At 36.9% G+C, this 16,084-nt stretch overlaps 1 protein-coding gene across 1 annotated transcript in view; it reads left to right on the forward strand.

Annotated features, from left to right (window-relative positions):
- Window positions 1-31: 31 nt before the first annotated feature.
- Window positions 32-16,084, forward strand: part of TLK1 (tousled like kinase 1) — a 138,769-nt gene continuing 122,716 nt past the window's right edge. Inside the window, exon 1 of the mRNA XM_029934394.1 lies at window positions 32-325. Within this exon, the coding sequence (XP_029790254.1) occupies window positions 187-325 (139 nt within the window). The 5' untranslated portion in view covers window positions 32-186. The remainder of the gene's footprint in view (window positions 326-16,084) is intronic.

Here is a 16,084-nt window from a genome sequence, read left to right on the forward strand (position 1 = left end):
CCTCACCTCTTCCCTCCCTACCTCCCCCCTTCTCGGCTTCCTCCCCCATCCCCTTGACGCTCCCCTCCCTGCCCTCTCTCCCTCGCTCGCCCTCAGCGCGGCCCCCGCCATGACGGAGGCGGGTGCCGGTGCCGTTGCAGCCGCTGCCGTCGCAGGGGGGGAGTCGGGTTCCCAGAAAGTAGCTTGATGAGTGTCCAAAGTAGCAGTGGAAGTTTGGAGGGGCCGCCATCTTGGTCCCAGCTCTCCACGTCTCCAACCCCGGGCTCGGCGGCGGCGGCCAGGTCCCTGCTGAATCACACGCCGCCATCCGGGAGGCCCAGGGAAGGTAAGAGCCGTCGCGCCCGCGCCCGCTCGCGGGCCTCCTCTCCCGCGCCGCGGCCCCCGCGCCCCCCGGGTCTCCTCCTTCGACCCCGGGGTGGGGGATGGTGACGAGGTGGACGCGAGGCCGCCTAGCTCCGGGGAAGTAGTGCGCCGGCTGTGGGTGGTGGTTCGCGGGTGGCGGCGGAGACGGACGAGGGGGTGCGCGCTGGAGGGGACGGGGCGAGGCGCGCAGACTCGCATGGGGTTCCTAAGAGCTAGTACTGCTAGGGTGGGAAGCCTCCCCCCGGACGCCAGCCCCTTTCTGCTCCATTTGCTAGTACACTCAGTACTCTTAACCTCCTGGCCTCCGGTCTCTGGTGGGTTTTCCCTCCCGTTGAAGCATTCATCCTCGAGCCCCCTCCCCTTCCCTCGCGCACTCCTCCCATAGAGGCGGTCCCCGCTCTGCGAGCTTTGCAGCCCGGGACCTGGAGGATGCCCCTCGCTAGCAGGGTCCCTGCCCTTTGGGGAGAGTCGCTTAAATTATCAAAGCCGACTTTGATCCCCTGCCTGGCCCCTTAGAGCAATTTAAACGGCAGACTGACTCGTGGGCAGGTTTTTGAAGCCACCCCCTCCAGATGGTTGCAACTTTATCTCCTTCGCCATCACCTCCTGCGTGTTGGTGCGTTATCTCTCTTGTGCAAGTAGGCTACTGTTCCTGACAGAGTCGTGGGTTTTGTGGGAAATATCGGCGTAAAGATTACTGCAAACACGCACCAAATGGGTTACAATTGTTTTCTAAGTTTTCTGGTTTCTTGCATGCAAGTGTACTGCCACCAGATGTAGCAGTTACACAGCTAGTAAGACACAGGAGTGCTTTTGACCAAGATTTCAACTTGCTGTATTTAACTTTAAGTATACGACCTAAAATGATATTTGGGAGAAGCATTTGTGGAGGAAGAATAAATGTGCATGGAATCGCGTTTAACGCTCTTTTTGTCTGGGAAAACGTTTAGCGGTTTTCAGCAGTTGGTAAATGGGTTGTTCATTCCCAGTTGTGTCACACAAGGAGACTGTAACCACATTTTCAAAAAATGTCTGGAAGTCCAATAGTCTTGTGAATCCTTAAAAGAAATCAGGAGCTTTGATTGATGTAGGAATCGGTGGGGTTAATTTATTTTGAAAATATCTGTCAATATTTACCACCCCGCCTTGACAATTGTTAATCAAGTGTTTTGTGCCCTGAATCTAGTGGTTCAGGCATAGCATTCTTTGTCATCTTGTTCATGTGAGCATGTGTGAAAGTGACAATAGGCTCAAAGATTGGCATGAATTTGCTCCAGAAAATTCATGGAAAGGTTTGATTTATGGCATCCATTAAGCATGCTGAGTACATTGAGAGACGTTTCCCCCTTTTCCTTCTTACCCCCAACACAGTTCTGATTATTAGAAGATAAAAGTTTATTTATTGACTAATTCAGATTTAGTGCATCTGGCGATTTTTCTTTTTGCACTTGAAAATTTGTAAATGAATGTTCCAAATTCTATTTTGTAAATAGAGCAGTTGGTGTTTTTAGTATGCTTTTATTTTTGTATGTAGTTTAATTAAAGTGCTTTATGATAGTGTTATCAGTAATAGTGTAATGAGTGATAGTAAAGTATGGTCTTGGGAAAGACTGTCTTTTAAAAGGCTATTCCTTTTTATCATTCATTTCTCAAATATTTATTGAGTCGTTTCACTGAGCCAGGTGCTGTACTAGATGCTGGGAATAGAGTGTTGAATTGTTCATCAGTAACATCAGTTATCAGTATTAGTAATTTAGGGGCTGCAAAATCTAGATTTTGAGTTTCTAAAGTTACTTTAACTCTAAAATTTAAAAAAACTTCTATATTATTCTGTAATTTTCCTGATGTTAGAAAATTCTGAAGGGTTGGAATAATTTAGCTGGAACTTTCAGATAACCAGAATTCTTTGTAGCAGTTTGGATTACAGTAGGCTTTTATGTAAACTAAATTAGTGAATCTTTTGTTTATTAATGAAATAACAAGACATGCTTTTGTGAACATTATATTTCACCAAGTACCTCTGTGGCCACAGTGGTATATTTCTTTTTGACCAACCAATATGTAAGTTAAAACTGTGTTAATTTACTCTAGGGTTCTGTATATTTATCCTGAAGCTGTTGTCTTTCAGATATTGTTAAGGCTAATAGGAATTGGATATGTGACATCTTAGACATAATGATGGAGACATTTGCTTTTGAGTGGGATCCCAGTTTTCATTTTAACAGATGTTTAACGTCTTTTGCAGGTATACACGGTTGTATATTGTATAAATTGATGTAAGTTGAGAGAGTTCTGGACTTATGGTGACTGTTATAAGAACTGTTAATATTAGTAGAACTTGTATATGTATACATATCTGGGGCACCCGAGTGGCTCAGTCTGTTAAGTGTTTAACTTTGGTTCGGGTCATGATCTCATGGTTTGTGGGTTTGAGCCCCGTGTAGGGCTCTCCCTGTCAGCAAAGAGCCTACTTTGGATCCTCTGTTTCCCTCTCTCTCTGCCCCTCTCCTGCTCTTGCTCTCTCTCTTCTCTCTGTCTCTCACAAGTAAATAAACATTAAAAAAAGAAAAGAACATATGTATCAAGGTGAGAACAACTTTGTGAAGAATTGAATCAATTTAATGTAACGTATAATAGACAAATTTAAACTTAAAAAATACATTGGATGTATGTGTACAAGGTTATATGAGGAACTCCTTTATGGAGTTCAAAAACATGGGATGTTTTGGAAGATGTGTCATAACTGTAAAGACTGATTATTTTGACTTTTTGATATATTTGAAACCCAAAATTTAATATTATACTGTGATTATTTCCCATGCTCTATATTTTGGCTTTCTTCATTCCTTTCTCACCCTATTCTTATATCAGTATGTACTTGATCACAAATAAAATACACCATTAAATATTATAAGATTTAGGGATTTGTTGGAATTTAGGAATTTGCATGATATAGACAGCTTCTTTTCCTGAGAGTCCCAGAGCTTTTCCTTTATCAGTCTTGAAGTTCCCTGAGAGGTGTCAGCAGTGTTGCTCTAGATTTCATGGTGGATCTTATAAAGCTGTGATCTCTATCCCATTTTTTAAAGTTCATATATTTTGAGAGAGAGAGAATGAGCAGGGGAGGGGCAGAGAGAAGGTGGGGTGCAGAGAATCCCAAGCAGGCTCTGTTCTGATAGCAGAGAGCCCAATGTGAGGCTCGAACACAGGAGCTGTGAGATCATGACCTGAGCCAAAGTCAGAGGCTTAACTGACTGAGCCACCCCGGTGCCCCAGTCTTTATCCCATTTTATCTTCTAATAATCCTGTGATTAAGGAAATGGGAAGAAATTAAGTGCATTTCCCAATAAAGGTTAGTTTTGCTTTACTGAGGCCTAGGAACCTAATGTCATATTGGCTAGATGAACAGATGGAGTTTTTCTTGCCTATTAGTACATGGGTAGTTTTGAATAAGTTATTGTTAAGAATTGAATGATTATACAGAAGACTTGGCATTTTCTGGTTCCATCTTACCAGATATGAATAATTCACTTTACTTTTTATGTAAACAGTGAAAGTAGTTTGGTTAAAAAGATAATATGGCAGTGTAATTAAACTGTTGCTCATTTTATTTTCGTATTTACAGACTGCATCCCTTAGATAGAAGAATTGAAGAATTTGACTCTGGATGATTAATACCTGTAGGGAGATTTAAAAAAATAAAGGTGTACCAGATGGCCATTTAATTGCTTGTAGTCACTAGCTGGAGAAGGACAGGGTTATATGTTTAAGGATTTTAGCTTATGAATAGATAGGTGGTTGGTGCTTCCTTTACAGAGGCACATTTATGAATTAGAGGAGAGAGGAAGAGAGCATCTCAGGATAGTTAGAGGTCTGGGAATCTATCCTTAAGAAATACAGTTTTTGGTTTCAGGAATCCTTTACTATCTTAAAAATTGAGGACTCTAAAGAGATTTTATGTGTGATATGTAAATCAATATTTACTGTTTTAGAAATAATTTCAAAAGTACTATATAACCTAAAAATAATAAACTGATTAGTTGGTAACAAATTTTTAAATGAAGAAAAAGTATTCTAAAACAAAAACTTTAGTGAGACTGGTGGCATTGTTTCATAGTTTTATATCACTTTAATTTCTGGCTTATTGGAGACAGCTGCATTTTGCTTCTGCTTTCAGTCTGTTACGATTTATTTTGATTGAGGTATTGTGAAGAGAATTCAGCTTCATATATATGGGTAGCTAGAAAACATATATTTTAATAATGTTTTTATAGAAATTGTGTTTGTTATTCTTTGATATTACACCAAAATTTGACAAGTGGCAGGTTTTTAAAAAAATGGTGCTTTGCAATGTGGAAGTGTATTGTATTTCAGAAGTGTCTCCAGGATCTACAAGAAATCTGTGGACTATTCATTTATAGCCTAAAGATGAGACCACTGAAATGGTGGGAAGTGAGATAATGGTCTTATATTTCAAAAACATAAATGGCAGAGAGAGTAGGTTCATTCTGCTATTCTAGAATGTATACTAGCAGGTGAAAGTTAAGCATAGATTGAATTCAGTATGATTTTTTGGCAAGGATGTAAGTAAGAATAATATAGCAGCTAGACTTGTCCAACAGTGGAAAAAACTGCTCTTGGAAGTATTTAGCAATAAGAATTTAAAGCAGTCTACAGAGACATTTTTGGGCGAGGCAGAGATTAAATTCTGTTGATTCTTATTTTTGAGTGCTATTGGATTAAGTGACTTCAGGTCCTATCCAATTAAAAAATGTAAACATTCTGTGATACTTTGAAAATAACTTAATACTATAGTTAAACTGTACTTATATATGTGTGACTGATTTGAATATTCTCTTCAGTCACTGGTATGAAACTGGTGTTGACTTTATTTTGCATTTTTACTGTGCTTTTCCTCTTAGTATTTTCTTGTATTTTCTGGAATCAATACTATTAGTCTTCCTGAAATCTTGCTAAATTCCCTGTTAAATGTAATAAGCATTGAGGGCATTTTTGGGAATCAGATGCTGCTTATGATACAGTTTAGTCGAGTTTGTAATATATTTGGGCACAGAATTTTAGAATACTGTGGGGGGCTGATTTTCAATTTTGAAAGAGAAACTCTCACCAGTCTTTATAGTCTTATTTGTAATTGTTTATGTGATTTCAGAGGGAATATGCTTAATCTGTTCTAATGGTTTTAAACCTAGAGAGTCTAAAGAGAGGCTATTTGGAAGAAAAGTGTTTAAATTGATTACTCTTGAATTTAAACATGCATATTAAATATAACCAGGACATAAATGAAAATGAATTTTAATTCTCTTATTCAGAGAATTATGAATGTAATACTACCTATAACAATTCATATTTTAATTTTATAAGGAGCATAATCTCTCATGATTTGGATTGAAAAGTTAGATTTTAGGGACATTAAGCATCAATTCTCATAACTTTGTTGAGGTTCTACTTAGGTACAGTAAGTGACATACAGCTGGGTACTTCATGTACTTACTGAGTCTAGATTTAAGCTGTTTTCTATAGAAGAGCCATAGGAATAAATCATTTAGTTTCATAAAACACTTCATGCTTGTTAATCATTTCCAAAAATCTAAGAAAATTTTAGAAGAATAGTGTTATGAAGTAGAAGCAGTATGGTACAGCTGAGAAAGTATGTTGATTGTAATTGGAATCCAAGTGTAGTCCCTGCTTTGCCATTAACTAGCTGTGTAACCTTGAGCAAGTTGCTTATCTCTGCTTCAGTTTCATAAAATGAGAATTGTAGCGCTGAAAGGGACCTTGGAAGCAATTGAGTCCAAACCTCTCATTTTACAGATGAGGAAACTTAGATAATTTGCCCAGGCTTTTATTGTGAGAGTCCTGGGACCAAAATTCACCCTTCTGACTCTCAACTTAGTGCTTTTTCCATTATACTTTGTGGCTTCATCTGTAAAATGGGGAGGGGGGGGTTGGATTCAAGGCTCTCAAAGGTCTTTACCAGCTAAAAAATTTTATTCTTTTGTCATTAGTCCTAATATATCTTATTGGAGGAAAGTTTGGTAGCTTTTATTTATTGGTGAAAGATGTTTCTTGAAGAAGCAATATGACTTTTTCAAGGTTACGTTTGGGTTTGTTAAGGAAGATATCAAGCACCTTCATTATTATGAAAAAAATGTCAAGTTTATGAGCTTGGTAAGTAGTGTGCTGAATCTAGGAAGATGCTTATGTTAGTAATTCTTAGGCAGGTTATATTTTAGAGAGTGATATGGATAGCACCAGCAATAATAAGCATAATTTGTTTTTTGCATATATTCATTTAATTCTTAACTTTAATTTTTTAACTTTGTGACGTATATGCAACTTTCATTCTCAGTTTACAGATGAGGAAACAAGCACAAGAGAAGTGAAGAAACGTGTGATGCGGCAGTGAATGTTAGGACTGAGATTTGAACAAAGTCTACATTTTAATGTAATGTCTATATTTTAGGTAACATATCCCGAGGAAATTTGATTTTAATTTCCTAGTTATTTTTTCTTCACAGATTTTAATTTACTAATATTTTAGGCCCATTCAGTTTACCTGTAAACTTGTGTTAGTTCTTTTTGCATGAGTTTTATACACATATGAAGATAAGATTAAAAAACAACACAAATAATAAATCCAAAACCAAATAACCCAATTTAGAAACTTACGCCAGCTGTACAAATCTTACATTTCAGTTTTTCAGATACATTTAGGTGTTTCATAAGAAATGTTAGAGGTACACTAATGAAAAACTTTATTTTTATGTTTAATAATCTAAATTGGAATGCCATTTATCTTCCCTTTTGGCTTCATAAGCCACCACAGCCATAACAGATAAACATTACGATTTGAACAAAGAATTTTCCACTGAATACAGGAGGCTTTATAATCTTTTGCATCAGGTTCTGAACAAAGTTGAGGTGCTTTAGTGGCCGATCTTTGGTACTAGTATTTGATGCACAGGGAAAATAGGCTTGAAGCTATGGCTTGTCTATAAGTATTTTTTAAAGTGCTTAGTTTTAATTACTTTATTGCATACAAAACAAATCTCTTGGTAATATCTATTATGTAGTCAATCTAATGAGAGACAGAGAATTTTACTAGCTTAATAGGCATTTAAAGCATGGTAAAGAAAGGCAGAAAGAGCCAATCCAAGAGGTAGGCTACAAAACATAAGTTTTCCTTTTTTTTAATTTTTAAAGATTCTTTCTTTATGGACAGATAGAGTGGGATAGAGAGTATTGCAAGCAGGCTCCAACGCCTTCAGTGTAGAGCCTGATGTGGGGCTTGAGCTCACAAACTGCAAGATCATGACATGAGTCGAAATCGAATTGGATCCTTGACTGACTGAGCCACCCGGGCGCCCTGAAACTTAAATCTTCTCATGTGGCTTCATTATTAGTTCTGAAATGTTGGGACTGCCAAGAAGACAAATTATGCCCATATTTAACCAAAAACATATATATTCTGCAAAGATGCATTTCAAAGCCAAATATGAGTGACTTTTGGGATGATTTGTAATATTTGTTGTTCTTCATTGGTCACGCTCCTAAATTTGTGCCTTTTTAGAAACATTTAGCTGGAGATAATAACAAACTTTTTCTAGATTTAAATTCGTAAGCTTTATTGTTAATAGTATCTGCAGTTTTGTTAAATGTGGTACTTTGTGTGATTTTATGATAGATACTTGACACTATGTATATGCTTCCCATCTGATAAAATATTGTGTCACTGGTGAAGGTCATAGGGATTTGTGTGAGGCCAGTCACATTCATCCTGTCTCATAAGATCTGAGGCATGCTCCACTTTTTTTTCTCTTTTGGTAAATAGTGTGTTTGCTTCTTTAAAAATAGTTTTTCCTTTTTATGCGCGTGTTTTAAAAAATATTGTAATTATATGATTTAGTCAGCATAGTATGTTACTTGTTTTACTTATATATCTTATTTATTTATTTAATGTTTTTTTTGTTTTATGAGAGAGAGAGAGAGAGAGAGGCACATAGCGTCAGCAGGGAAGGGGCAGAGAGAGGAGACACAGAATCTGAAGCAGGCTCCAGGCTCTGAGCTGTCAGCACACAGCCTGACACCAGGCTCAAATGCACCAACTGTGAGGTCATGACCTCAGCAGAAGACGAATGCTTAACTGACTGAGCCACCCACGTGACCCTCAGTTATTTAAAATATGCATATACTTTTCAATGGTAGGCTCTATTCTAGGTACTTTGTAAATAGTAACTCATTTATTTGTAAAAGTCATATGAAGTAAGAACTGTTACATTACTATTTTATAGGTGAGGAAATTGAGGCCCAGAGAGGTTAAGTAATTTACTGAAGAACACATAGAGAACATGTAGCAGAGCCAGGACTCAGATTAGGCTCCTGAGTGCATGCTCTTACAGTTACCCTATTTTGTCAACAGTATTCCATTGGATGGATATACTATAATTTATTAACTTAAGCATTCTTCTTTTGGTAGTGTTTTAGTCATGGTTCTCTTGCTTACCTGTGATAAAAACTTAATATATGCCCTGGTAAATTAAACAAAAAAATTTATTGGTTTACATAACTGGGAATTGTATGTGTGGAGGAGGCTGGAATGGCTTTGGAAATAGCTTAGATTCAAGATTTCAAATAATGTCATTGAGGCTCTGTTTTCATTTCTGGATTCTTCTGGCCTCTTTTTGAGGCTTCCGGACACTTGTTAGTATAGCAACCACAATTGAAAGACAGCTTCCCTTTCTCTCTTTTTTTTTTTTTAATGTTTTTTTATTTATTTTTGAGAGACGGAGGGGCAGAGAGAGAGGGAGGTACAGAATCTGAAGCAGGCTCCAGGCTCCAAGCTGTCAGCACAGAGCCTGACGCAGGGCTCGAACTCACAAACCGTGAGATCATGACCTGAGCTGAAGCCAGACTAACCGACTGAGCACCCAGGTGCCCAGACAGCTTCCCTTTCCTGATGTCCACATGTCAGTTAGTTCTGGGTTGCTGAATTTTTTTTTTTTTTTTAAATTTTAGAGAGGGTAGGTGATCGTGGGTGAGGGCAGAAGGACAGAGAAGAGAATCTCAAGCAGGCTCCACACTCGGTGCAGAGTCTGACATGGGCTCGATCTCATGACGCTGGAATCATGACCTGAGCTGAAATCAGCAAGTGGATGCTCAGTGAACAGAGCCATCCCCACGCCCCTGATACTGATATGTTCTATTTGTCAATTTCTTTTTTTTTTTTTTAAATGTTTATTTATTTTTGAGAGAGAGACAGAATGCAAGCGGGAGAGGGACAGAGAGACACATACACAGAATCCAAAGCAGGTTTTGGGCTCTGAGCTGTCAGAGCATAACTCAGGACCTGAACTCAAGGACCGCAAGATCATGACCTGAGCCGAAGTCTGATACTTAACTGAGCCACCCAGGCACCCCTCTAATTGTCAGTTTCTTAACCAGTCATTGGGACCTGGAAGATGAAGTACTGCAAGGTAGCTTAGCTACTATGGCTGTGGGTAGGGTGAGTTGGGGAACCCACAGAAAATCACAATTGATAATCCCCTTCAGATCACACAGATTAGTTGAGTGGTAGTTTTCTTGAGAAAGGGATTATGGTGAAAAAAACAACTACTACAGGTAGTTATATTTAGGTTATAATTTTTCTTTTTATTTCTTTTTAATTTAAATTTTATTTATTTTCTGGCTATTATATGTAATGATACAATGAATATCTTTGAGTGAAAGCTTTTTTTTTTTTAAGTTCTCAGTGGAATTGTCAGGGTCAAAAGAATAACAGTTTTAGGACTTTTGGTGAGCATTTTCAAATATTGTATGAAGGAATGTACTGAACTCCTGTATCTGCAGTGCATGAGATGGGCATATATTTTTGAACCAGGTGAGGTTCAACTTATCCTAGAAGTACTGGGCTTAAATATTATTAACACAGTGCTTTGCGCTTAACTGAAAGGTTGCAAACCTGACAGAACATGTATCTAATCAAGTTTATCAAATGCTTTATTATATTTTTTTCTGGGCATTTCTTACTCTATTTAAAATTGTTTTATCCTTTTAAATGTTTTAATAAACTTTTATGCTTTTATACATCTTTTATCCTGCAAGCTCTTGGCTCCTATTCCTCTTTCATTGTAGTGTCTCCTATTTCTTTAACCTAGTTGACCGCATTATCCTTAGTTTTTGGATATTGATACCATATGTAAAAAGCATTATGATGTAGGAAGTTAGCATAACGTTAAGTAATAGTTACAAGCATGCAATTGTTAGACCTAGGTTCCCATTTGAATTTTGTTACTTCTACTATACTTACTTAACCTCTCAGTGCTTCACCTGTAGATTTTCTTGATTGTAGGATGGGATAGTAGTGTTTGTGTATGTATGGTCATCCATTGGTGATTTTTTTTTCTTTTAAGGTGAAAGGCAAGGATAAAAGAAAAACAAACTCATATTAGAGAGTCTTTGTTTTTCTTTTTTTTTAAATTTTTTAATGTTTTATTTATTTTTGATACAGAGAGAGACAGAGCATGAGAGGGGGAGGGTCAGAGAGAGGAGACACAGAACCAGAAGCAGGCTCCAGGCTCTAAGCTAGCTATCAGCACAGAGCCTGACGCGGGGCTCGAACTCACAAACGTGAGATCTGACCTGAGCCGAAGTCGGAGGCCCAACCGACTGAGCCACCCAGGCGTCCCTAGAGAGTCTTTGAAAAGTGATGTTTAGTTACATTCTCTCTTCTGTACATGTTCTCATATTATGGTTTTCATAATCATGCTATATATTATATTAAATATATAATATAGTTAAATAACCATATTTCATTATATTAATGTATATTAATGTAACTTAGTTGATATGTACACCAAAACTTAATCATAGTTGTTATCTCATTTCTTTTCACTGTATAATATTTGGCATTTATTATGCATACAATAATTTTTCTTCTTTGAATTGCTTCTTTAGTATACATTTGAAGGATGTAGTTTACTGGGCAGAAGGAGACAAATATTTGTGTCATATATTTAATTGTGTATTATTATTTTTTCCCAATGGGATAGCTAGGATTTTAAAGTCTGTTATTGCTTCCCAGATACGAATCAATTGTCAGAGCTTTAGAGTTTTATAGAAACCTTATTGGCATAGTTTGTTTATTCAGCAAGTATTTTTGGATCTAGCCTAGTACTGGGAAAAAAAAGATAAATGATATAGTCCCTGTCACCTAGGAGCTTGATCACAATCTGATGAGGAAGACTGTAATTCATAACATGTAATTCATACTTTTACAAAATACACTTTTAAAAAAAGTTGTGGATCAAGTCAATCTGTGTTACTAGTTTTTAGCTTCTGATATAAACAGAAGAACTGTGATGTAGTTGGCAGCATATACTATATTAAGATATTATATTCATTGGCCATTTGGTTGCTAGAAAAAAACATAAGCAAACGAGATTTCCTATTAGAAGGATATACAGCTGGGTGTATCTTAGAAGACAGACCTCAAGAGGACTAAAATAGAAACTGGAAATTCAGGAATCATGGTAGCACTATTCTCCTGTGGATCATAGAGCAACCCTTCCCAGTTGTGAAGGAAAGTTGTCTAAAAAAGAAAAGTAGGAAGTGAGGGAATTGTATTTCTATCATAGAGGTGTAAGCAAAGTGCTCCCTAGAGAAGGGAATTACAGTTATGTCTGATTGCTAGTGAGATCGCACTTACTATTTGTATCAAGAGCCCATTTCTAATGTTCCTTGAAGTCTTTTATCTTAGGCATTAGAATATATGATAGTGATGTTGGTCCTTGTGCTACTTGATGAGACCATTTTCTCCATTTTTTCTTTCTATATATTTGTAAATTATACTTTTCTTAAATTCAGCACAAGTTTTTTTTTTGTGATATTGTCCATTAAATTTCAAGTACTCTTATTTTGGTATGATGTAGCTGATGTTTTAAATTTTATATATTGTTTTATCTTTCATTATTGAAGCATGAGACAAAGAGAAAATGCACACAAATACATTTTAGCTTAGTGAATTATTATAAACAATGATCTGTGTAACTACCACTAAGTCAAGAAACAACATTCAGAAGCCTTCATCTTTCTCCCATCAGTCACTACCTTCTCTCTTCTCCCCACAGAAATCATGATTCTGACTTGGTTATGCCTGTTTTTGAGCTTTATATAGATAGACTCACACAGTATGTACTAGCTACTTTTGCTTCACATGTTTTTGACATCCATGTTAATTCCTGTAACTAGTTCATTTTCATTACTCTCTAATGTCACTTTGTATGCATATACCACAGTTGACATAATCTGTTGATGGATGTTTAGATTGTTTCCACTTCTTGGCTATTACTAATAATGCTGTATGAACATGTTTATACCTGCCTCTGCATGTACTGTTAATATCTGTTGAGGATATACCTAATAGTAAATTACTGGCTTATAGGTTATATATTTACCTTTAGTAGATCCTGCCGGTTTCCCAAAGTGGTTGTAACAATTTATATTCCCATGATAAATTTATGAGAACTCCCATTGTTCCACATCTTCACCAATAATTGAAATTGGCAGTATTATTTATTTTTGCTAACCTGATGAGTGTGAGGTGGTTTTATGGTTTTAATATTCACTTCCCTGATGAGCTAACCATTTTTTTTATGTTTATTGGCTTTTGGATATCTAATGTACAAACTTTTGGTCAGTTTTTCTTTGTGGTGTTTTACAAAAAACAGTAATATATTTAAAGGAATTCTTTTTATGTTCTGGGTAAGTGTTGTTTTTTATTATTACTCTCCCTTTTCTGGTCTATTTCCTTCTCTTTATGGTATTTAAGAAGTATCTTAAGTTCATAAAAATGTTTTCCTGTATTTACTCTTTTAATATAGGCATTTACAACTGTAAATTTCCTTTTAAGCACCCATTTAGCCATTAGTTCATCTTTAAGTTTTGTAATGTTTTTGCTTTTATTTATCTCAAGTGTTGTCTAATTTTCCTTTTGATGTCTTCTTTGACCTGTTGCTCACTTAGGAGTATGTTAATTTCCACGTGTTTGTAGATTTCCCACATTTCTTTCTGTAATTGATTTAATTCATTTGTGGTTGGAGAACATACTTTGTTTTTAGCCCTTTTCAATTTGTTGATACTTGTTTTATGGCCTCGCATATGGTCTGTCCTGGAGAATGTTGATGTGTGCTTTAGGAGAATATGTGTTCTGTGGTTGGAGTATCCTCTACGTGCCTGTTAGGTCTTGTTGGTTTATAGTAGTTAAGCTTTCTCTTTCCTTATTAATTTCTGTCTAGTTTTATTTGTTATTGAAAATGAAGTAGTGAAGTCTTCTAACTATTGTAGGATTGTCTGTTTTTCCCTTTGATTCTGCCAGTTTTGCTCCAATATATTTTGGAGCTCTGTTATATGGTGCAGACGTGTTTATAATTTTTATCTCTTACTGATGGCTTGACCCTTTAATTGTTATAAAATGTTCCTCTTCACCTCTAGAAATGTTTTAGATGCTGTCTGATATTAGTGTATCTACTCTAGTTCTTTTATGGTTGCTATTTGCATGGTGTCTTTTCATCCATTTACTTTGAGCCGGTTTGTGTCTGTGAATCTAAAGTGTGATAGCATTTAGTCAGATCTTGTCCTTTTTAAATCCAGTCTTTACAGTCTCTGCCTCTTGATAATATTGATACAGTTGGATTTACGTCTGCCATTGTGTTTTTTGTTTTCTGTGCATCTCTTTGTCTTTCTGTGCCTTTACTGCATTCTTTTGCATTATTTTCTAGTGTACCATTTTAATTCCTTTAATGATTTTTAAATTATTTTTGAGGGTTTTTTTTAGTGATTGCTTGAGGGCGTACATTATACAACTTATCAAAATCTACTTGAGATATATAATTCTGGTGATATATATAAAATAAAGCTTTTATAAAGCTTTATTTATTTCTGTTCTATTCCATCCTTTTTCTTTAAATCATATTGCTTTGTTACAAACTGAAAAACACCTTATTATAATTATTTCATGTAACTTCTATCTTTTAAAGAAACAGATAAGGAAAACATACACATTATTTATAGTTTTCTTTTTTACTTTGTTACTTATCATTTCAGTTTTCTTCATTTCTTTATGTCGTTTTGGTTTACTATCTTAGGTCATTTCCTTACTCCAATAAAGTTTGTCTCCGCCTGCCTCCTATATGCTATTATTATCAGATGTTCCATTTCTAAATGTTTTAGGCCCAATGATAGAATTATATGTGTTGTATGTGCAGTTACTTTTTAACTCAGTTAAGAAAACAAAGGAGAAATTTGCAGTTATACCTTTTTTCCTGGCACTCATGTTCTCTCATGTAGATTCAGATTATTCTATGGTATAGCCAGAAGAACTGATTCTTCTGCCAGCTCCAATCTGCTGTTCAGCCCTCTAGTGGACTTTTGATTTTCATTATTGTACATTTCAACTCCAGAATTTTAATTTAATTGTTTTGTATTAATTGGCATTCTCTTTTGTTTGAAGAGATATTGTCATAATAACCTGTCTTTAATTCTTTAAACCTGGTTTTCACGGTTTATTTTAGTTTATAATAGCTGTTTTGAACTCTGCTGAATCCAACATCTGGGCCCTCTCAAAGCCATGTGCATAGTCTCCTTGACCACCAGAGATGACTGTAGTTTTGGTTCTATTCTTTTTGTCTCTTTCCCGGATTTTCCATTAAGCTTTTGGCTGGTCTGCTTCTACGGCTATCACACTCAGCTGTCAGCCTCCATTAATTGCTAGCTGATTGCTCTATTGCTTTCATCAACTTCCTGGAGCATAAATTGCCCCACAGCCTGATTGCATTAAGTCACATTTCTACGGAAGTTTAAGGGTTGCCAGCCTTTGAGACTTGTGCTTGCTTCGAGAGGTAGACTGCGTTTCTCACCGTTTCCCTCATTCTCACATTTAAATTTCTAGATGGTCTGTAGCTTTGCGTGTTGCTACTTCTGTCATGGAACTACAATCCTCTTTTTAGTTGTTTACTTCCAACATCTCCGTAGTTTTGGAAAACACCCTTAGGAATGAACTTCTTGATGTTCTGCCAAATAAAGTCTGTTCCCTTAGGTGGAGAACAGACCTTTCGGTTCTTATGACCTGTTTTTTTCCTCCTGGGAAGAATCTCTGCCTTGTTTCAGTGGAGTTAGGGATAGAGAAAAGAGATAACTTCTCTTAAAGTGACACCCAGCTGTAGGAATATGGCCCTGGATGAGGATGGTGGTCCCTGTTCTCAACTTGCTTCTCCTGGTAAAGAAGTTTTGCTTAGGAGTGAGCAGTTGTGACAGTGTTTTTGGAGTAGAGCTTCTGCTGTATTAGTAGGAGTTGGTTGGGAAGAGAGACCCACTAGTTTTCTCATCCATGCCTACCTGACTTAGTTTCTGCATCATGGAGCTGAGGGTTGGGTGGGGTGGGTAGTGAGAGATGCCAGCATCCTTCTCCTCCAGGGTGAAATTATACTCTTGGACTGGGGTAAGGGAGCTCATGCAGAACCCGTCTGGTATAGTTGCGGGGTGTAAATGGGAGTGACTTGTGGCTCAGATGTCACCTTTGCTTGCTGTTTTGTCACATGGAGTTGTGAGGTGTGAATGGGAGTGACTTGTGGCTCAAATAAGGTGCGGTTCTCATCTCAGTTTGGTATATTTTCTTGAATTTGTTTTTCTCCATTTACTATATGCC

This window comes from Suricata suricatta, chromosome 3, assembly GCF_006229205.1.
Source record: "Suricata suricatta isolate VVHF042 chromosome 3, meerkat_22Aug2017_6uvM2_HiC, whole genome shotgun sequence".
In the NCBI taxonomy this organism is placed as follows: Eukaryota; Metazoa; Chordata; class Mammalia; order Carnivora; family Herpestidae; genus Suricata; species Suricata suricatta.